Here is a 23,721-nt window from a genome sequence, read left to right as displayed (position 1 = left end):
TGCACAAACAGGTTCATAAAAATATAGGTAAATACATATAATTATATCGGAGATCAACAGTCAATCTCCTTGATTTTAAAAGGGGTTTCAATGAGGCTCTCTCATTTAGCCCCTTGCCTCTATCCCCCCTGAGTCTCAGGATCCATTTAACCTCCATACTCTCTGTATAGTTTCTGATGTCACCACCTCGTATGGAAGGTAGGATCCGATCTACAACCATAAACTTGAATTTGTGCACGTTTCCTTCTGAAATAACATGTTTAGACAGAGCATTACTATTAGACAATTCTTATATTGTAGATATGCTCTCTAGTTCTCAATGTCCTATCAGTTTTAACAATGTAGAATGATGTACACGTACAACAATATGCCAAATAAACCACATGCTCAGTTCCACAGTTGGCATGTACATTGAATCTGAAAGACTGACCAGTATCAGGATGAACAAAAATCCCTGCGCTATCTATATACTCACAGAAATTACAATGCCCACAGGCTACTGTGTTTAGATCTGTCATTCTCATCCTATTTGGTGTGTTGTTTGTATTGTTTATATTACATAACATCCTCTTCAAATTAAGTTTATTCTTATACCTGAAGTTGGGAGAATCACCTACATCATCTCTAACCTTAGGATCTATCGTTAGAACTGCCCAATGCTTCCTGACACTCTCTAGAATGTCCTTATTGTCATTGGTATAGAACATAGGAATTTTCATAGTGGTCTGTGTACCTAAGTCACATTCCCTTTTACTGCATCTTCCTCTAGATGAAAAATAGGGAGTAGCCCTCCCATTCCTCAAGGTCTAAGAGCTGAAAACCCTCTATCAATCTCAGATTGATTATATCCTCATTCCTGAAACTTGTGTCTTAGGTCTGTAAGTTCTAAATGGAACCCTTCATCTGAGGCATTGAGTCTAGACATCCTCATGCCTTGTCCTTTGATGACATTATTAAAAACATATTGTGGATGCATGCTACGCCTATGTAGAAGGGTATTCCTATAGCATTTCTTATGGAATATTCCTGTATGGACATGTCCACTATTTGACCTCCTGATACATACGTCTAGGTATTCAACGGTGTCACCAGAGTATGTCATGGTAAATTTCAGGTACTCAGTCAGTCCATTGATACGATTAAAAAAGGAAATTAGTTCTTCAGTGTTGCCTGTCCACACCAAAAAGACATCATCCACAAAATGTGTAAAGAACAGAACAAACCATTTGTACATGTTTACCTGAAGGAGAACCGGCACTTGCGAACTGCTTTCACCACACGGCAAGAAAGGCTAGAGAACATGGTGTTGGCTGGCAGCTTTGTACTCCTGGCACACTGACGTCAGGGAGCATGGCTGAACAGCTGACGCCGGACCCAGACTTTGGGATTCTGGCCGACCGAGGACTGCCTGCCGGCAGGGGAGAACCCTACAGTGATGACTGCAACAGTGAAACACGATGAACATCATCTTCCTCCCAAAATGCTAGAAACATGTTGGCATAGCTATTGGCACATGAAGTGCCCATAGCTACACCATACTTTTGTAAGTAGCACTGATCATCAAAAATGAAGACATTGTTCTCAAGGATAACTTCTAAGAATACACAGATCTTGTATTTTTTTTTTTTATGATCCTATACATTATGAAAAAAAAAAGAAGTTACTGACAAGATGGTGATAATATATACAGGCCAACATTAAGGGACTCTGTCTAACAAAGTTCGCAGATGACTGCAAACTGGGAGCCATTATTGAATCCCCAAATGATCTGGATATTCTACAAAAGGACCTTACAGGAACAGATGCTTGGTGCCAGACCCATGGGCTCAAGCTTAATGCCAAGAAATGTATAGTTATCCCCTTTGGGAAAAAACATGTACCCATGAATTACCACATAGGTGGCAGTACACTAAACACCAAAAGTGTTACAAGAGACTTAGGGACACAGGCGGACAGTGATCTCACCTTCGATAACCACATCGCCACAACAGTCAGGAAATCCTTCTATGTGGCACACCTCATCATTAAGGTCTTTTCATCCAGAAAAAAAAAAGAGGTCATTGTCCCACTGTACTCATACCTCATTAGACCCATTATAGAATACAATGCCCTGTTTGGTATGTACCTCTCAAGACATCTACAACAACTGGAAAGGCCGCAGCAATACCTCACTAAAATAATCACAGGCCTAAAAGCAGATGCCCTATGCTGACCATCTAAAAAAACTCCAGATATACTCTGTCGCATATTGTCTACTCAGAGGCGATCTCTGCTTAACATACAAGGCCATGTCAAACCCTGAGCTGTTGGACATGCTCCACTTAAAGAAATCCCAATCCCTCAGAGCCACATGCTCCAGGGATCTAAACTTTGTCATCACAATGAACAAAACATGCTGGAGGGATAGGTTCCTGACCCGGACTCCCCAGACTCTGGAATAGACTTGCCCATACATGTCAAGCAGAGCATCTCTTTGGCCCTCTTCAAAAGGAACCTTGACGATTGGATGGGAGAAAGGAGATTCACCCCGGGGATCACGTCAGTCGCCCTGCTAGACAGGGGTCGAGGGATGTAAATATTGTGGGAAGAAATAGCCAGGGAATTGTTATGGCTAGGCTTGTATAGGCCCTAGGGCCAATAGCCTAGTACCAACCTATGAATCTATGGTCCTTATGGATTGGCATAATGGCATAAATAAAAATACATCATACAGTAAAGAATGGCACATTAAAGAAACACAAAAATATAAAGATGGGCAAGATTAATGAACTGTAAACAGACATTGAATTTTTTTGTTTTTATTTTTTAATTTGCATGTTTGAGTATTTTAGTATTCATACAGCACTGGTGTAATTTTCTTTATTTGCATCTGTATGTTCTGTTTATTTTGTTTGAATTGGAAATTTTGAGTTAAAATTTGAGAGAGAATTGTATTAAACATCCTCTACTATTTTGATAAGTGCTGAGGCATCTTTTATGTCTACCTGTCCTGGGATGCCATTAATATAGGCAGATGGGACAATGGTTTAACATTTCATCCAAACAATGACAACATAGAAATGCAGCACCCCCTCCTTATGCTGTAATGTAGCACATACTGGAAAAAGTAACTATTTGCTGTGGACATTAGAACCCCCAATTTTCCCAGCATCACCCGGGAGTGTGCTATCCTGGTGAGTCATTAACACAGTCAATACATCTAACTGGACAGGTATGCCAAGAAGAACAGCTAGAAATCTTAGATACTAGCTAGTGAACCTATGCATTGATGTTTAAATATTTTGTTATAACTATTTTCTTGGGATGGAGTTAGTTGCGTCTAGTTTTCATAAATCACAAAACAAGATTAACTCACTGTTTGAATGAAAAATCCTTTTATATCTCAACCATAACCCAACAGAGTTTCTTCCTCTCTATCTTATTTGTCATTTCTGAACTATCAAAGCTTATGACCTAATCAGCAGATTATACATGATGTATATTAACAGCAAGAGCTCACAGCAGCCACCTGACAGCAGTGAGCCCCGTTAATCTACAGAAGGAAATGTCTTCAAAAGGCTATCCAAAGTGCTTTTAATGTTTCAAAAGCTGCACTGCTACAATCATTTTTAAACCTGATCTGGACAGGTAGCCATGGAAACTGGAATGGCCCACCATACAAAATTAATGTTATAATAAGCTACTTACCCATTCTTCAACATTAGGGTTGGCCTCTTCTTCAGTGCAATCTTTGTCCCACAGAATGTTCATTTTTCCATAACATCCAATTGCTCTTCGGACTTTCACCGCAAAAAATATGATTATGGCCAAACATGCCACAACGAAAAAGCCAAGGACAATGGCAATAGCCTTCAGAAGAAACAATTCAAAACAGCATTAAATAAGGTGCAGAACTGATGAATGTTACAAAGAAAGAATACAGACAGGCAGGCATCACAATCTGAAAATATTACCAGTAAGCAGATTCTGTCAGAGAAATACTACAGTATTACAACACCTGAAATCATAAGAAGCACCTATGGGAATCCTGTTAAGTAAGGAATGCTAAACTCAGATGTATAACTGGTCTACTTCAAGGTATTAGGTTCAGAAGTCATTATCAAACTTATAACTACTGGGCCATCAAGAACTTTGCGTCATCAGCCAAGTATAACTAATGCATGAGAGATCACTGGAGACAGGATACTGGTGCCGCATATCCTAGGCATAATAATAAAATACCTAAAGAAGTCACATTATTGGCTTCAGTGAGAGCAATAATGCTTGGATGATTAACATATGCATGCACTTAAGATTGCAGAATTAGAAAATTACCCCACAAATTTCCTTTATTCAGTTCTGAAAGGGAAAGAAGCATCTGCAGCTGCTTGTCTCCTGGCGTTGAGTGCCCTATTCACTGCACTCCACTCCTACTTCCCCTATCTCCTTCAGAAGCAAGGCCACTATAGAACATTAAATTACCAGCATAACCTGCCTCTCATGGACATGGTGGACTGAAGCAGAAACAGAAAAGTAATCAATGTAAGTTGTTACGCAAAGAAACGTGCACACTATTTCATAACGAAAAGATCAGGTTTGCCAATAAAATGTACAGTTCTGAATTATTAATTTTGAACCAGTGTGCACTCCACCAAGGGAGACAGCTGCCTACCCCTCCTTCATCCCATTGAAGTTCCACCCTCCCATTATAACAGTCTGTGTTAGGCAATATAGCTACAACTTTAAATTCCCACAAGGACTTTTTTAGAAGGAAAACTTGCTAGTGTGCAGCATAGAATTAACCCTTACTGGTCACTCCTCATAGTTTGTGAATAGTAAACAGTAAGAGGAATCTCACCTGATTGTTTTTTTTTCTGCTGCATTTCTCACCCCTAGGCTAGGGTCTAGAATTGCGGTGGTATCACATAACCTTTCTGGCTGAAGAGTCCCCCCCCCCCAAACATCCAGTATCGACCACTCAAATTATTTAAGGTGAGGGCACCATATTTGAATCCCACTGCAGCTGCTTGTCACTTGGCATTGAGTGCCCTATGTAAGTGTTCCTGTGACTGACTTGTTAATACCATACAGCTACTATTTTATTGTTTTTTTTATAACAAAACAACTGGTAAACTAGACCGATCAAAATTTTAACATAATGGTACATTCAGATAAGCTTCTAGTGTCTGCAACTGATTACTAATTGCTTCATGTACTTGTATTATATCATCTCTTTGGTTACTCTGCTTGAAAGTATGTCATCATATGCTTACAATATTAGAATGTCTGGTGATCGGTAGTCTATTTCTGTTTACTGTTGTCTTATCTTAGTAACATGGTACAGTCTGTTAGTATTTACTGCGGTCTTTATTCTGAACGAAAATAGCTAAATCCTATTTTGAATGCTAAGGGTATGGAAAGAGTAAGCTTCCATCATCTGCAACAAGTACGAGTTGCTTAAACATTTACTGTTTTTCGTCTACGAACACTAAATAAGTGGTTACACGTTTATTGAATCTCAAGGTTATAGTTGTAGTAAGCTTCCAGCATCTGCAACTAGTACAAACTGCTTTAATTATTTACTATTTACTGTTTCTTCCACCTTAAAACTCTAAAAAGTGGTTATATGGCAAATGACTTTCAACTGTTAAATCAGAATAAGGTTTCAGTATCTGCAACTATCCCTAGTTACTTAAAAGTAAATGTGCGTACATTTTCATAGGATTATACTTTTGAAAAAAGCTATTTTATTCAAGGGAGTACTGCCTTTGAATGCTTGGTTTACAATAATCAGATTTTACTGTACTTTTCAATGTATTAGAAGCCACTGTTAATCAGCATTGCAGTTGTTTGCTCACTATTTCTGCATCTGGTAATTCCTGTTCTTTATTTCAATTCTTTGTGCAGTCATGGTACTCTGCTTCTATTTCCCCTATCTCCATCTCGACCACGGCCATGTTAAAGTTTAAATTACCAACATAATCTGCCTCTCGCGAACAAGGTGGACTGAAGCAGGAACAGAAAAGTAATCAATGTAGGTTGTTACTCATAGAAACTAGCATACCATTTCTTAACTAAAAAATCAGATTTCCAATAAAATGTACATCTCTGATTTAGTAATTGAGAACTAGCATGCACTTTCCCAAGGGAGACAACTGCCTACCCCTCCTTCACCCCATTAAACAGTTCTCCCCTCCCATTATAATAGTCTGTGTTAGGCAATATAGCTACAGCTTTAAATTCCCACTCTGCCTTTTTTAGAAGGAAAAAGTGCAAAATATGCAGTATAGAATTAACCCTTACTGGTCACTCCTCATAACTGATGAATACTAAACACTAAGAGGAATCTCACCTGATTTGTTTTTTTCTGCTGCATTTTGCACCCCCTAGGCCAGGGTCTACCCCACTCCATTCATTCTGCTCAGGCTCACTCTGCTCCCTTACCCTACCCCGAATTCCCAGCCACTCCCACTACACCTACACTTATTTTAACCTCACCACACCCACCTCAACTAACTACCCAATCACTAACTACTTTATCTAATTTAACTAATTAATCACTCCCATAACCAACCCCAAACCCTACCTCCCTAACAATACATATAGCCTCTTAATGTAATATATCCTTCATAGATCGCTTAGGTTCACATCTACATCATACACCCTGAACACAACAATGTTACTCCTTCACATATCTATTCTCATCCTACTCGCAACAACCCTCCATCTCACCACTTTTCACAATCTCATGCTTATCAACATACATTCTCCAACCTACCCCTTCCCCCTCCAAATTTCAGACTTATTATACTAACATCTGTATAGCACCACACCTCTTCAATAGCAGTAAAATAAAACTATGTTCATATAAATACACACACACATACAATAACTTCACTACAAGCAGTGCATAAATAAACCAGACCATCACCTGTACTCTCACACCCATCTTTTCATAAAAAACACAGTTGCAATTAAGTGGTGAAATACACCCAAACCCAGGCCCTAAACCTATACAATATGTTCCTTACAGCATGCAGCAAGCAACTCAAACATCAAACACCTCTTCACCAACTTACCTTGAAAGGGCACTGACATTCTACTCATTACTATGAATCTTAGGAGTCTATTAAATAAAATACAAGAGTTCCATGCTGCCCTCTCTCTGTATGCCCCTGGCATAGAAATCTTAACAGAAACTTGGCTTAAACCCCACTTAGACAATAACAAAATTCTACCCCCTGGCTACAACATCCATAGACTAGATAGAATACAAAAGTGAGGTGAAGGAGTAACAATAATATATAAAGATACACTAAATATGGAGTGCCTACAAGTAAACTCCCCCAGGCCTGAATAACACTGAAATACTAGCCTTCCACCTCAAGGTCAACCCCAATAAACACATTGTCATACTATTAGTTTACATCCCCTCCCAGCAACAAATGTCAGGACTAGATCTAACTGCAGTCATTGGCTAACTAAAGAAGCCATACAATTACTAAAACAGAGGGACAAACTCTGGGCCCAATACCAGGCCAGCAAAAGCAAAGCCTCCTTTGATAACTATCGGCAGATAAGAAACAAATCCAAAAAACAGATCAAGAATGATGAAAAAAACTTTTCTACACCAGAAACCAACAGAAACACCAAAATCATCCACAAAAATTCTGGAGTACTATTAAACAAATTCTATATCCAGGCCAATCCTTAACTCCAATCCCCACTACTACTAATTCTAAAGATAGTATAGCTAACCAATTCAACTACTTCTTTACCAATTCTATACTTTCACTCACAAAAACAATAATAATGCTCCACTAGTCAACTCTACCTGAAACCAACATTACCCCCAATACTCTCTTTCTACAACCTGTCCAAACACGTAAAGTAAACAAATTGTTAAAAGTCCACATCACTAGCTGCCGACCAGCTACCAAGTGAATACCTTAAGTTAGCAGCTGATGCCATCTGTTACCTTGTCTCAGTCTTGATCAATAGATCTATCTCTGAACAATACATCCCAAAGCTTTGGAAATTTCCCCACAATATTCCACTAAACAAAGGTGGCTCCTCAACAGAACTTTCCTTTTCCATTATCAATATCCATTCTATCATCCATTTCAAAAATTCTGGAGAAATGTATCCACTCTTAATTATTGAACCATCTATTAACTAAAAATCTGCTAACCAGTTCTCAATGTGGCTTTTGACACAGACACGGCACCATAACTGCCCTCTTAAGTTTCACTAACACTGTAAACCAACTCATAAATGATGGGCAACTTGTCACCTCTATCTTTCTAGACATGTCTAAGGCATTTGAAACATTATCCCACCCAAAGCTCTTAAATGAGCTCACATCTATTAACATATCACAACAAACTTTCCTGGATCCAAAACTATCTATCTAATCGACAAGCTGTGAAATGGCAAAATTATGTCTCTTCCCTGCTACCCATTACAGTTTGTGTCCCACAGAGTCAATTCTGGGTCCACGCCTCTTTTCTATCTTTACAAACATCACACCACTACTAGCTTTGCTACCGTCATCCATTACACAGATAACACCATTCCCATCAGTGTTACACCCTCCTTACCACAACTTCAAGAAATTACCCAAAAATCCTTTTTTGCCATTGAATCCTACCTTTTCAATGATCAACTTATGCTAAATCATAACAAAACCAAATTAATGCACTTCCCCAATAACTATAACAAGTCCAATAACCACTGTCATCCCTAGAAGATAATTTCATCCAACAACACAGTAATCGAGCCAGTCACCCATACCAAACTGCTAGGTGTCACCATTAATAGCAGTTTGAGATTTGAAAAACGTGTCATTTGTTATTAACAAAGACCACATAAAATTAGGTTCTTTCTATAGACTCAACACTTACTTCACCAACACCTCCAGACAATCAGTAGTCAGAACCCACCTTTTGTCTACACTACTGTACGCCTCCCATATATTCACAAACCTTAGAAAATCTGACCTAAACAAGCTAGAGGCATATTACCACAAAATCGTCCAATTCACTGCAAACCTTCCTCACAGAACCCATCGCTGTGTTGCTCTACAACTAAAATTGTTAGCGCTATCCAGTCTTTTATCCTTCAACCAACTTACAGTAACTCACTCTGTCATATATCAACCTGATAAATGCCCAGACCTCCAAAATCTGGTACAAACCCACATCAATAACAGAACCATAAGATCTTCAGACAAATTCCAGCTAAAAAAAGTTCTAAATCCAATAGCAGCTTTGGGGACCATCTTTATTCAAGTCAAATCTCTAAATCATAAAATTCCATCCCTCATCATATTCCTAACACCAGTAACTCTGTTGTGTTCAAAACACATTTAAAATGACAATTGGTTATACTCCCGAACATCCCCAGGCTGAGCTGTATCATTTTTACTATAGTTTTTGTTCTCCTCTCCTCCAACACTTTTCTTCTTCTGTAGTTCTTTTCTATTGAATTTTCACCCCACTCTCCCCTCAGTCTATTCAGTTCTCTTCGACTGCTACATTTCTCATTATTTTTACCCTCCCATCTTCTCTCCTACTATTCCTTTGTATATTCTCCTGATCTTATACCTCAGAATTTGATATACATCATGCACAGTGTTCTCCAAATTTCTGTTTGATGCTGCCTGTGATTTTAATACTTGTATCTTCATTTTTTGAACTATTTATTAGAATGGTATGCTCCTTGTTGTATTCCCCAAACCTCATTATGGTCTTGTATTTCTGTATTCTTCTCCTCCTCAAAATGTTTAATAATGATCCCGATTCCAGCTCTATGTGACCTAAAATTTTTGTATACTCGGTCATACTAGTATATTATTTAGTACTGTGTTTAAACTACCAGACTTCTCTTTGCTCCACTCTAACTGTTGTAATGTTATACATATTTCAAATTAGTAATTAATGTTGTATTTACATACTTTATTTTTTTGTGGCGCTTTTTTCCCCAGGCCACCGCTGAAAACAGGCAACTAGCTCAGCTGGACCTCCTCAGTAAACAAATACCAAATAAAATAATCTCATCCCTATGGAAACAAAGGAGAGACCTCAGAATCAGAATATTAAAACTGCTGAACCTATGAATGAAAGATTGAATTAAATGAAAGTTAGACATGCCCAGCAGTTGTAGTAGCCTTACAGCAGAATTGTATTAGTGCTGACAACTACTATGCCACTAACTCGGGTACACTTACTGATTGCCATAAAAAGCAGAAAACTACCCAGCAATGACTGTGAAACCAACTGACAAGGTTTTGCTAGTGCCTGAAGACTTAAAATGAGGGGTTACTATTAGGGATCATGCATTAAAGTGGCATGAATACCAGTCCCAACACCATACTAACACTTGGAATGAAACTAGGGAGTATAGTTTATGTCTGCTGTGAGATCCCATGCATGTTAAATGTGGGTACCAGCATGGCAGACTGTATAAGACAGTAGGGGAGAAAGCGGAGTAGACTGAGAAAAAGCTTTGCTGATAGCAGATGCTGCAGGTGTCAGGTTGTAGATTGGTCCTCTGAGCACTTTTCTAGAAGATACTACTAGCAGACCAGAAGACTTTTCTAGAAGATACTACTAGCAGACCAGAAGATGTACTGTGTCTTTTTGTGAGTGATGAAAAGCAATGCAACAATTCAGATATACAAGGCAGACTGAGGCAAAAAGAAAGACATAACCTGGTAAACTGGAAGAGAAATGCAGCAGCCAGCAGTAAATGCAAGTAAATATAAAGAATGTCTAAACTACGTAGAGGAAACAAATGCACTGGGGAGTAGACAGGCTACTGGGGGTCACAAACATCAGAATGGTTGAATCACGTCTCTAAAAATATATAAATGATCAGAAGGCATACTAGATGGGCACAGATATGTAGTACCAGTAGACAGCAACACTGTTCTAATAGTCAGTCTACAAATACCTGTTGAGACAACACCAAGAGCATGATGTGCAGTTCTCAACACTATACTTCAACAAGGACAATATGCTTGATGCTGGCAATCACTTGAAGGTTAATAAAATGGGAGCACAGTAATTATATATGTTTAGAGACATCAGATTTTCAGGATTTATCTCCATATGAAACAATTAATTCTCTAAAAATGCAGAATAGGCAGATTCAGTTTATTAGCTAAAAAAATCTCACTTCATAACTCAGTTGCATCTTATGGAGAATGTTAAAGGGACTACAGTTTTCACTGAGCATAGGTGGTGGGCAGAGCCAAAATGGTTGGCAGTCTGCTTGACAGACAAACCTGTCAAATATAACTAATGTGTTTCATTAACCCTTTATTCATGTACAAAGAAAGAACAAAAAAAATAAAACGCCCTTTAATGCCAATTAATGCGATTTAATTTACTGTATAAGCGGGCTCCCCCTTAATCCCCATCTTTTTCCAGGTTTTGATTTCAATATTTACTAATATATTACCAGGGGGTTAAGGGGCAGTAGCCTCCCTTATATACTACTATACAGTCTCATTTTGTAAACAAAATACAGGAGCTGCAATGTAATTTAATTTATCATGGGAGGGCTGCCACCCCTTAACTCCTGTCTTTTCTAGTGCTTGATTTCAACATAAGAGTGTGGGTTAAGGAGAGAGTAACCCCTCCTCCCTTATATACTACTCTACTGTAAATACTACTATTTTATTAACAGCAGCTTATAGGAACCAAAATGTTCACCTTTAAAATGGGTGGCACTTGCTGTTCCGTATCCTGGCAATTAACCAGAAATGGGTGGTGCAGTGGTAGCATTGTCATCTCACAGCAATAGGTTCTCCGGTTTGATTCCCAGCTGGGGTTCCTTCTGTGTGGAGTCTGTATGTCCTCCCTGCATTCGTGTGGGTTTTCCTGCAGGTGCTCAGGTTTCCTCCCACGTTACAAAGACATCTGGAGTGCTTCTCTCCAGGCCTCCACTGAAAATTGGCTTTGTTGCAAGTCGGACTTTCCCAGTTAACAAATGTTAAATAAATAAATGGGCATCCATAAACATGCAACCCTCCAGAGAGTGTAAATAACTCCTAACACTGTCTGGAGCTCTTTTCATAGGTTCATAGGAGATTACTAGGTTAACAGCTCAGGAGCCCTTACAAGCAAAGCCATATTTAACCTGAGTTTCCCAATTTTCAATAGCTAGGTGAACGATATATCATCTGTTACTGACTGCCTATGTCAATGAGGGCCATGGGCACCACCCCAGGAGTAAATTTATAATTACCCATTCAATGATTTAGGTTGTACTTGAATAGGGTCAGGGAAGGGCTTTGCTTCATGTGAAAGGGAAGCCTGTTCCAGAGAAGGGGTAATCTCAAATATATCATGTTGGAGAGATGGATACATCTGTCAGAAGGTAGGTTAAGATCCCTGGAATGAGTAACCCTCTAGCAGTTTGATTTATGAATGTGCAACATTTCCATCAGGGCGCTATTGGAGACTGCCCTGTAGGACTGAACATCCAAAAAATTCAAGGCTTTTTAAAACCTATACCAGTGTTCACTGCAGGAGTTGTGGTAGAAGTAATCTTAGCTCATAGACTAATCTCTTACATGAAAACATACCCGCCAAATACAGCTGCATGATATCTACAATGAATGGATTTGAGACTGCTGATGGAGACTGTCAGAGAGGTCTAAGTAGCCAAAGATTCTTTACAATAAGATAAGTGAACAGCAACTCTTGGACCTGAAGCATACCCTTGCAGACTTGGTTGCAAAGACTGGTGCCTTAGCTGGGTCTTGGTGACACGGACAGGCAGCTGTACTAAACTGATACTCACACTGATATTTTTTGTTAAAGCAGAACACCTTACTGTTAGAAAGGCTTGATAATGATGAATACTGAGCATGCTATTTTATTTTATTTATTTGTTTTATTTATTTCCAGTTTGATGACTGGGGAAGTCCACTAGGCCAAGCAGAACCCATTTTCAGTGGAGGCCCGGGCAGAAAAGTTCCAGAAGCAGTTAACAGAATACAACTAAGTACAGTATGGAATATACAGTATACAAAAATATAAATACACAATTTAAAATCAAATACAAAATCAGGGACTATACATTTAAAAACACAATGTTAAAATATAGATAAATTCAAAAGTAAAACAGAATATAGTCAAAGTGTTTACACAAGTTTAGTGTTTGTTCTAACAATAATGTTACTGATTAGAGGTGATGGTAGATTAGATTGAAGGGATGTTTGAAAGAGACGACAGTGTAATTTAGGTGGTAAGGGAGCAGGAACAGTCCTAGTCTAAGGTAAGGTAGGAATGGAAGACAGATTTGAAATTAGAGTGGTTGTGAGAACAGCGGAGGGGGGAGGGGATTCCATAGTTTAGCTAAGTGTGATCGAAGTAATTGGCCAGGAGGGCATAGAGGTTTATATTTAAGGAGGTTTTGGTTTTCAGAGTATGACTGGGGAGGTAAGGGGTTAAGATAAATGAAAGAGGGGGCAGATGTAGGGCTGGAATATGAGTTTGTGAGAAGTGGTGAGTTGTATGAATTTCAGGTAACTAGGAGGCTCAAGCCAGTTTAGGGGGTGAAGAGAATGGCAGGGATGGGTGGAGTATTTTACCCTGTAGCAAATTTACAGACTTGGTTATAGCAGGCTTCCAGTTTGTGTTTTAGTCCAAGCTGGAGATGAGTAAATAGAGGGGCACCATACATAACAGAGGGGAGAAGGGCAGATAGGAGGAGACTAGAGTATGTCTGGTAGAAGCAGTTAGGTAGCTATTGTGTCTATACAGCAGACCTAATTTTTTTTTTAATATTTTTGATGTCATATAAATATTAGAGTTTCTAAGTTGTGTAAGGATATGGAGGGTAGAAATGCCCTCGTACTTAAACAGCAATGGAAGGCACACCATGCTCTAACACCAAAGTCTACTTCCGATGCACCTAAACGTCAGGATTTTATCATAAAGTTATTCATTTTCCAGGAGAAAGACCAGCTATTATGAGTGGTTTGAGCTGCAAGCACAATTGAATACAAGGAGACAGCAATACATTTTGATTATTATCGGAATTTGGGAGTGTGACATGACTACTGGGAAAAAAAGAATAAAAGTTCAGACTCAAACTCAACCAAATGTAAATTCTCCAATCAGATCAGTCATTTAGCACTCTCCATTGTATGTGGTGTGTTACTTGTGCTTCAGAATAATCAGGTGGCTCACCCAGAGGAAATGAATGAAATATGAAGCCTCCCTCACCATGCCTAGTCAAATTAGAAAGTGGAACAGATCTCTGAAGAAGAGATCAGTGGCTACAAGTGGGAATCAGGTGGTACCTGAAGTCATGAAGATCAAACTAGGAATTAGGTTGTTAAGGTAGATAAATAAAGTCAATTCAGATCAGTGGATCTGTTTTGAAGTGGGGTCCCTCCAATAATGTAAACTGGCTTTATTTTTTCACCATCCCCAACCTACCTATTATTCAAGCTGGTGAATAAAGCCAGCCACAAAAGCTGACAGCTAAATTCTAAGAGGTGCGAGTCTGGGATAAGCCACCATTGCTTTACAGGTATTATCCTCTTTTACTGGTTCTTTCCAGCGCTGGCAGTAGTCATACTAATTTCCCACTCCTGCTGTATGAATCACTCCAGCTTCCCTTATGCAATGAAACACTTCAGCCAGCCCACAAGGTTATGAAATACAAATTAAATCCCATATGTGGCAATGATATGGTGAAGCCAGATGGTACATCACAAAGCTTCCTTCAACAAATTTATTTAGTTTCATGTAGGAAGGGGAAACAGCATATCACATAGGATGTTGCTGCATTATAAAACTGTGCATGTAGTACAGCTTATCACCATTTATGCTCGTTAGTGAGAGGTTTGCCAAGTGAACAGCTTTCAACTACAAAGGCCTATATTGGCTCCTTTACTCACATATCTTTCCTAAACCGTCCCTTGTAAAATATGTCAATAGTGCAGCATTTGAATGCATTTGGGTTGAGCCTCAAAGATATAGATGCTTTCAAACATACTACATGAAAAGGTGGGGGATTCACCCTTCTTCTGCAATGTAAGTCAGTACTGTTGACTTCAACCATTACAACCCTACCGGTGTGTATTTTTTTTTTTTTTATAAAGTTTTATCTCTTTGCATGAATTAGGTTTGAAGTGAAAACTGACATAAATGACAGTATAACCAGTGTGGTGCTGCAAACCAGACCCATCAGCTAAGCTGTTTGAAATTTTTGTACAAAGTCTATTCAGTTCTAGGAGTGAGTATCCTGGTCTCCATGATAGACCAGGGAGGTACATGGCCGGAGGCCTACTGGTAGTGGCACTAGATGGGGTTGAGGTTTAGGCAAAGAGATTAACTAGAATTTCTAAGTATTTCCCTTTAGGATTGGTGTGGTAGAATGAAAACTATTTTGCTACTCATCATTGGTTTTATTGGAAGTTGCATGATTTAGGGGACCAGTAAGGTGCCACAACTTAAGGGCTAGACTATTTCGCTTGAAGCAAGTTTTTCCCTTTATTTTTCTTGCATCTTTGCTTTTGTGGCTGAGAGGCCTCTAGCCATGTAACGCTTGGAAGTGACAGTGTTTCACATTTGTATATGGTTTCCTACTAGACTGAAAGAGTTTTTATTTTATTTATTTTTATTTACCATTTGTTAACTAGGAAAGTCAAACTTGGAACGAGCCATTTTCAGAGGAGGCCCCGGGAGAAGCCCTCCAGACACATGTCTTTGTAATGTGGGAGGAAATCGGAGCACCCAGAGGAAACCCATACGAATGCAGGGAGGACATGCAGACTCCACACAGAAGGCAACCAGCTGAGAATTGAACTAGAGAACCTCTTGCTGTCAGGCAACAGTGCTACCACTGCACCATCCAAGGGTTAAGTTTGATATTCTTGGGGTTCACTCTTTTTACTAGGGTCTGTCCAAGTCAGCAAGATTTTGCTTATGTAAGATAATAGCAGAAGCTTTACATTGTATCTTGATAGCTTCAAAATCATAGTGCTTACATTAGTAATTTTGGAAGGCTCCTGTGCGTGAAATTTTGAGATCTTACCCTGGGATATTAAGGGATTAGTAATCCATGTGAATAGATTAGGATGTTTAGCAACCCAGAGAAATGCATTCAGACATGACATGCCTGCAAGAGACTCACCTGGATACAAAGGAGCACAACAGGTTGAACAGGAAGCAGTATAAAGTAATAGTGTCCTCCTCGTACCACAAGAACCATCCAACAGACATAGTTATACTGCTGTGTAACACAATGTCCAGTATCAGGGTGGGTGACAGTATGAGTGATACAGAGCGGATCTTGCTGGGGTTTAAATTTTGTGTATTGGATGCAGTGAATACTTATTTGCAGGTTACATCATCCAGAATAAGGCCTTTGCCCACATGGATGGTTATGGTTGAGTTTACCCACACTAAGCTGATAATTGCAGTGATTTTACTTCCATTGCTAACAAAAGGACTTCTATAACTGTAATGGTCTTGGATTTGCATGATTGGTAATACGCGATTCGAACTGTGTCAGAATGTGATTTGCCTCCCCCCGCTGACTGTCAACATCAGATCTCCCATGACTGATCATCTCATTTGTTCACTGCAGGGGTAAAAGCTGATCATAGGAGGCAGTCATCCAGGTACTTGTCTTTTTCTTTTTTCCATTTTTAGCCCCAGTCCCTGTACTCAACACTGAGATGCATGGTGATGCTCGAGTGTCTGCAATCCTTTCCACTGTGAATGTACACATTTCATGCATGCACACAAACACAGACACACACACACCATGACATCTACCACACAGCTGTGGCTCAAATGAACCAACACATCCTCGGACTATATGCTTCATGCAATGCACCTCTTTCTCCCAAACTAGGAAATCTGTTATACCAGTTTTTAAATTAATGGGGGAAATGTCTTGGGAGAATTTGGTTTGGTTTCAAATTTCCTTCATCAGTATTTCCATAAATTAGACTGTATATATGTCGGAGGTCTCTCTCTTCCAAAGTAGTACTGATGTGATGACCTTTTAACTGGACAAACCAAGATCATCCGGTAGTTGGAAGTAGACAGCTCTTCTAACATTCAGCAGATATTTTAGAATTTAGTAGGTGACATGGAAAAAATATAAAGGGTCTGCTTAGGCAGCAGGCCTCTTCCTGGATGTTGTAGATCAAAAATGTACTGTGTTTGTGACTGTCTTTTACCCCCTATGCTTTTACATCCATTAGTAATGACAATGGTCCATTCCACTTAATGGGTTACTCACTCATGGAGATGTGACATGTCTAATTTCGACTGGGCCCTCCTGATATAATTTGTTTGCTATTATATTTATACACACACATTTTATAGATGTATATATATATATATATATATATATAGATGTATATATATATATACACACACATATAAAACAAATTAACAGTTCGGTAGTAACCTAAATTTACAGTAAACTTTTACATATTATGACTCAACATAAAAGTTCAACAATAAAACATTCATGCAATTATCAACTTAATAGTTGCCTAACATTCTCCTACTTCCTCTTAAATCTATGGTGGGAGTGAAATTTCAGTTTCCCGATGCATTACTCTACCTATTGACTTTATACATTCATATATTTGCCTTCTGGTTATCCCTTTGGCAAGACATTGAATGGAAAACTGCAGAGCCAAAGTGGCTACCTGAAGCCTGTAATCAGAGAGTGGACAGAGTTAGCAATAGATACCGGATTTATTTGATTGGGTAAAACTGTTAGTGAGGGAGGTCACGCTCTTGTTAAATAATTTTCCTGTCATTTGTTCCACAACCCACAAGGCATTTTCCTGTCATCCTATGTTCTAGGAAGAGGAAACACCTCTTTTTTTTCTAATTCAGTATATTGCCTAGTGCTGGGCTTTGTCATAAACTGAATAGCTGCTCCATGAAATGACTGATTCATGCGATTCTGTTAATGGACTGTGACATGGTTTTCAAATTCACTTAAACCGTTCTCCCTGGATCTTCAAGGAAACTTCTTCTCAAGTGTCTAAAATACGTAGCAGGTCAATATAAGTCTAGGGGCTCCTTTTCCATACCAATGCCAGATATCTCGATTCACATTATTTAAAAAGCAATTAATGATGTCAAACATTTACAGAGGTATGATTGATATCTTACTGTTTGTGCCATCATACTACTGAAAGAAGGTGACCAATGCGACTCCACTTAGCTTGGCTTTTGATGACACTATCTCATTTTCACCATCAGTTCAACCAAAACTATTTTCCAGGAGTGTGCTTTGCATTTACTTCATTGGATTGAGCTTACGTATTCAGCTGCAAAAGATCAGTGTTAGATATATTTTTTAGATGCCCATGGTACTAGGTGCATATGTTTGTGCTTGATGTAAGCTGCACATGTTCTTGAGACGGTGAAGAAGCCATGGTAGCAGTTCCTCCCCAGACGCTAACTCTTTGAATCAACATATAATGTAAGAACAGAGAAAAGGCCTGAAATACTACACTGTGGAGGAAACTTTAAGGTTATATGGACAAAGTGTAAAACAAAAGGCAGTGAGACCTGGACTATGTTCCACAGTCATGGGGGTTGTTAATTATAATGTATTTCTAGTTCTGGTTATTTAGGTATTACGCGGTTAATGCTATTTACTGAAGGTCTGCTGTGTCGGACTGGGGCTCCCTTTACCCTTCTTGTACTCCAAGCTTACCTTTCCCCTTCTTCTTTGTCCGTTTTACTTGTTGAGAAAAAAGCTGATCTAAATCTGATTTAAATAAGCAAATATAATTAAAATGTACTCTTTCAAATACATCTCACTCCCATGAAAATTCACAGGCGCACACAACAGCTGGATATTTTAACCAGTAAGTTAAATTCAACAGAAAATACCTGCAAAATCATTTTGCATCTCCTCCGACTCGTCTACCTATTAGCCTCTATTCAAGAGTTGTACCTTCTCTGGATTTTGTTTCTTCTAAAAATGAATCAATTTAAATGTCTGCTTATAAAAATGTATCTTTTGTTTGCCATAAAATGTACACCACACAATAGCATGCTGGTTGAGATTCTGACAAGTGAAAGTTCCTGGACTCTTTCAGCAGAATGAATTAACCAAAATTTGAATATAGTTCCTTCAAGTGTAGAAGCCGTGGTGGTGCAGTGGTTAGCGTTGTCGCCTCACAGCAAGAGGTTCAATTCTCAGCTGGAGCGCCTTCTGTGTGGAGTCTGCATGTCCTCCCCGTGGTCGAGTGATGTTTAAAGACATGCAGGTAGGTGCGTGCATGAATGGGTGTGCCTTCTTTGAAGGTTGGGCATCAGGCTGACAACTCAGCACCATAAAAAATATCCACTGCCAATCATTAGCGGACCGGAGTTCCGCTGTGGCGACCCCTGACCGGGAAAAGCCGAAAAACATTAGTTTTCCTTCAAGTGTAGAGTCTACCCCCAAACTACTACCATAGACAGTTTTAAAGGACAGATTATCCTATTTAATACTACAAAAAACTGAAATAAAAGTTAAAAAAAAATAGCCAACCAAAACTTGTGGAAGAAAAAAATGTGGCTGAATACAATCAATCCATGATAAATATGCCTGTTTTTTTCTTAACCTCATTTCTAGGATCTCTCATTATTCAAAACAAATCTTTTTATAAAAGGCTGTGTCATTGCATACATTGTATATGGCTAGCTAGCTGGCTACATCCAGTCACAATGTGAATACCTCAAAATTTGTCACCCATGTCCAATATGGTGGCATATTCTAATGAAGGATGGGTCAGGAGGAAGGTAAGTGTAGAAATATGTATAGACTTTCTGGGGAGATAGTAGGGACAGACATGGAAATTCTAGCATGTTTAGGTATTTCTGTCTGTCTTTGTTGCTTGAGAGGTTTACCTGGAGATTGCCTAAAAACAAATGTCTTTTGGCTTTTCCCGGTTAGGGGTTGCCACAGCGGATCTCCAGTCCACTAATGATTGGCAGTGGATTTTTACAGTGCCAAGGTGCCAGCCCGACACCCAACCTTCAAAGAAGGCACACCCATTCACGCACACACCTACCTGCATGTCTTTAAACGTCATTCGACCATGGGGAGGACTTGCAGACTCCACACAGAAGGCGTTCCAGCCGAGAATCGAACCGGAGAACCTCTTGCTGTGAGGCGACAATGGACATTGCCTATTCAGAGTAAATTCACAGAGAAAACTTCCAAAATAAATGAAAAGTTTCCTAACTATGGAAGACACAGTCTGAGGTACAGCACACTGAACATGGTACAAGCAGCATTTGTTAAAATTGTTAATAGAAAATCCAAATTTAAATTACAACACACTTAAAACATTATAGGCAGTGTTTGAATTATACACCCAAAACACCGAACAACTATATGCAGATATGAATACAAGGTAGTGGCTCTTGCACCCCTATAGTGCCTGTTTTAGGCAAGGTTCAAATGACAAATTCACCACCGTAACAGGTACAAGCAAGCAAAATCTGAAGGTAATGCTACTCAATGCTATAAGTCTAAACCTCAAAATGCATTCACTCGAGGCACTCCTTAAAATGGAGAACGTCGACATCTGTGCAGTGACAGAGACCTGGTTCAAGGCTCCAGAGAGCACCCCTGCATTACCAGGCTATAATTCATACCACACCTTTTGACCACTTAACCTGGACTGAAACACTAAAGGCGGAGGCGTGTCCATATTCGTTAAGGATATCCACACCTCCAGGCTAGTTGCTCAGCATAATGCATCAGAGATTATCCAAGTGCAACTAACTCTGGGCAAGACTGCAATCCAAATTGTAACGTGCTACAGATCCCTCACCATGCCCCAGGATTCCCACTCCTCATTTCTTGATACACTGGAAAATATTAGGGTACAATCCAACACCCTAATAATGGGCGATTTCAACTACTCCACCATTAACTGGGAAAACTACTCATGTACCAACTCTTTTGCTCAACGTTTTCTGGAATTCATAAATTCCAAAGCCTTGGATCAGCTTATTCACACCCCCACCAGGGGCAGCAATATCCTAGACCTGGTCATTACCAACATGGGCGACCGGTGTTTCACACCAGAGGTCAATTCCTCGCTGGTCAGATCTGACCACAACCTAATCACCCTAGACATCTACATCCCACCCCCACCCCCCATTAGGGAAAACACTGTAAAAAATTCTCCAAAGCCAACTTCATGCTTCTTAAGACAGAAGTGGCAAACTTCACGACACCCATGCAGATGGACAATACTGGTACGACAGGTATCACAGTAATGAGATCAATTTCCTAGATGTTAATATAGTGAGACAGGGGAATGGTACACTCAAAACCTCAGTATATAGGAAATACCCACAATATAATAATTTATTATATGCAACTAGTTTACACCCCACACACACCATCAACAACATTCCTAAATCTCAGTTCATGAGAATTAGGAGAATATGTTCTGCAGACATGGAATTTCAGAATGCTAGGCATGATCTTCATGGTAGATTTATCAATAGGAGTTATAAGATATCAGTAGTACAAAAGGCCAGTGATTGGGCAGCCAATTGTGAGAGATCCAGTTTATTGGAGTACAAAGTCAAAACTCAAAAGGACGGATCAGGGGCCATGAGGTTAGTCACAACATTTGGTAGCAGTACACACTTATTACAGGATGTAGTCAATAAACATTGGAACATTCTTCGGACTAATGTAGATCTGGATCAATGTCTGCCTACGAGATGCCAATTTGCCTTTAAAAGGGGAAGAACACTTACGTCTTATTTTGCTCATTATAAGAAGACCTTTTTAGACTATGTGAACCAACATCGGCTTACCCTAATGGGAGATAGGCTTGTTGGCTCACATCCTTGTGGACATTGCAGTTTGTGTAAACACATGTTCAAAACCACATCTTTTAGCAGTAAAAATACTGGCCAAATTTTTGACATTCCATTTTTTGGAAATTGCAGCTCAGTAGTCTATTTGGCTACTTGCCAATGTTCTGCCTTTTATGTGGGGCAGACTTCTAGGGAATCAAGGAATCGCATTTCAGAACATCTGAGTGATTTACGTCTTAAGAAAATGACCAATGCATTGTATAGACATTGTCAGTTACACAAAGCTGCCACTTTTGGATTTGTCATTATTGACCACGTAAAGGGAAATAGATCAACAAAACAGGGTTGGCACACTATACTAACTCAAAAGGAAAGAAAATGGATTATTAAGTTGGATGCCCTATTTCATCCAGGACTTAAATAAATTATGAGGCTCTTTTTGTTAAGGATTTTTATTGGTAACTTTATATGCAACAATAGGTTATTAATTGTAGTTTGGCTTAACATCTGACATCATAAGTACATTGTTTATTTTGTTCAATGTTTTATATGTATTTGGAGGCTTCATTAGATAAATGGGGGAAGTGATGTCATAACTGAGGATATACAATATGTATAAAACCTGTTCCTGAATTATGAATGATATATCACTGTAGAAGGTTTGATACTGAAACCGGCCTGAAAGAAGGGAAGGAATAAACACTGTTTGCCTCCGAGTGCTGGCTTTTTCATTTTATCAGTTTCGGCATGCCGTGTACCAGTCATACTTGCTAGCTCTTTTGGAGGGGTGTCACTGACAGAACCCACACTGTGAAAGTAGCAGACTCCAAATCCAACTTGAGACCATGACAAGTGGAGTACCACAGGGTTCAGTCCTGGATCCTCTCCTGTTTGGCATCTACTTTTCTGAAGTACAGGCGAACACAGAAGGTCTTTGGCTAACAAAGTTTGCAGATGACTGCAAACTAGGAGTCATAATTGAAACTCCTAATGATGTGGACATCCTACAAAAGGGCCTCACTGAGACAGATGCCTGGTGTCAAAGCCATGGCCTCAAGCTCAATGCCAAAAAGTGCATTGTCATCCCCTTTGGTAAAAACTCTGTACCCATGAGCTACCACATAGGTGGTAGCCTACTTAACACCGAAAGTGTGATAAGGGACCTTGGGACACAGGTGGACAGTAGTCTCTGCTTTGATAATCACATCGTCACAGTAGTCAGGAAATCCTTCTACATGGCACACCTCATCACAAAAGGTTTCTCATCCAGGAAAAAAAAAAGGGATCATTGTTCCCCTCTACTCGTCACTCATTAGACCCATTATAGAGTACAACACCCCTTTTGGTATGTACCTCACAAGACATCTACAACAACTGGAAAGGCCGCAGAAATACCTCACAAAGAGGATTACCAGCCTCAAACAGATGCCCTATGCAGACCTTCTCAAAAACTCCAGCTTTACTTCATCGCATATCGCTACTCAGAGACGGTCTCTGCCTAACATACAAAGTTATGTCAAACCCAGAGCTGTTGGACATGCTCCACTTAAAGAAATCCCAATCCCAATGAGCTACACGCTCTAGGGACCTAAACCTTGTTACTACAATAAACAGAACATGCTGGAGGGATAGATTCCTGTCCCAGAGACTCCCCATACTCTGGAACAAAACTACCTTACTATATTCAAACAAAGGTCTTAATTAGCACTCTTCAAGAAAAATCTTGATGATTGTATGGGAAATAGGAAATTCAACCTGGGGATTACCTCTGTGGCTCTGCTCGACAAGGGCACAGGAAAATAATTTTCTTGAGTGGCTAAAGTCAGGGTACCTTGTTGGCTAGGCTTATATAGGCCCTAGGGCCAATAGCCTAGTATCTACCTATGAACCTATGAATAGC

At 39.4% G+C, this 23,721-nt stretch overlaps 1 protein-coding gene across 3 annotated transcripts in view; it reads right to left on the bottom strand.

The window, feature by feature from the left end:
- The window catches only part of OCLN (occludin), a 395,619-nt gene that overhangs the window by 193,217 nt on the left and 178,681 nt on the right, over positions 1–23,721 (bottom strand). For all 3 annotated transcript variants that reach the window (XM_044071524.1, XM_044071525.1, XM_044071523.1), the window contains exon 4: positions 3,688–3,849. In XM_044071524.1, the coding sequence (XP_043927459.1) occupies positions 3,688–3,849 (162 nt within the window). The remainder of the gene's footprint in view (positions 1–3,687; positions 3,850–23,721) is intronic.

Source organism: Protopterus annectens, chromosome 5.part0, assembly GCF_019279795.1.
Source record: "Protopterus annectens isolate FY-2018-M chromosome 5.part0, PAN1.0, whole genome shotgun sequence".
In the NCBI taxonomy this organism is placed as follows: Eukaryota; Metazoa; Chordata; order Ceratodontiformes; family Protopteridae; genus Protopterus; species Protopterus annectens.
The sequence above is the reverse complement of the archived record's forward strand: the minus strand, read 5'-3'. Positions and strand labels throughout refer to the sequence as shown.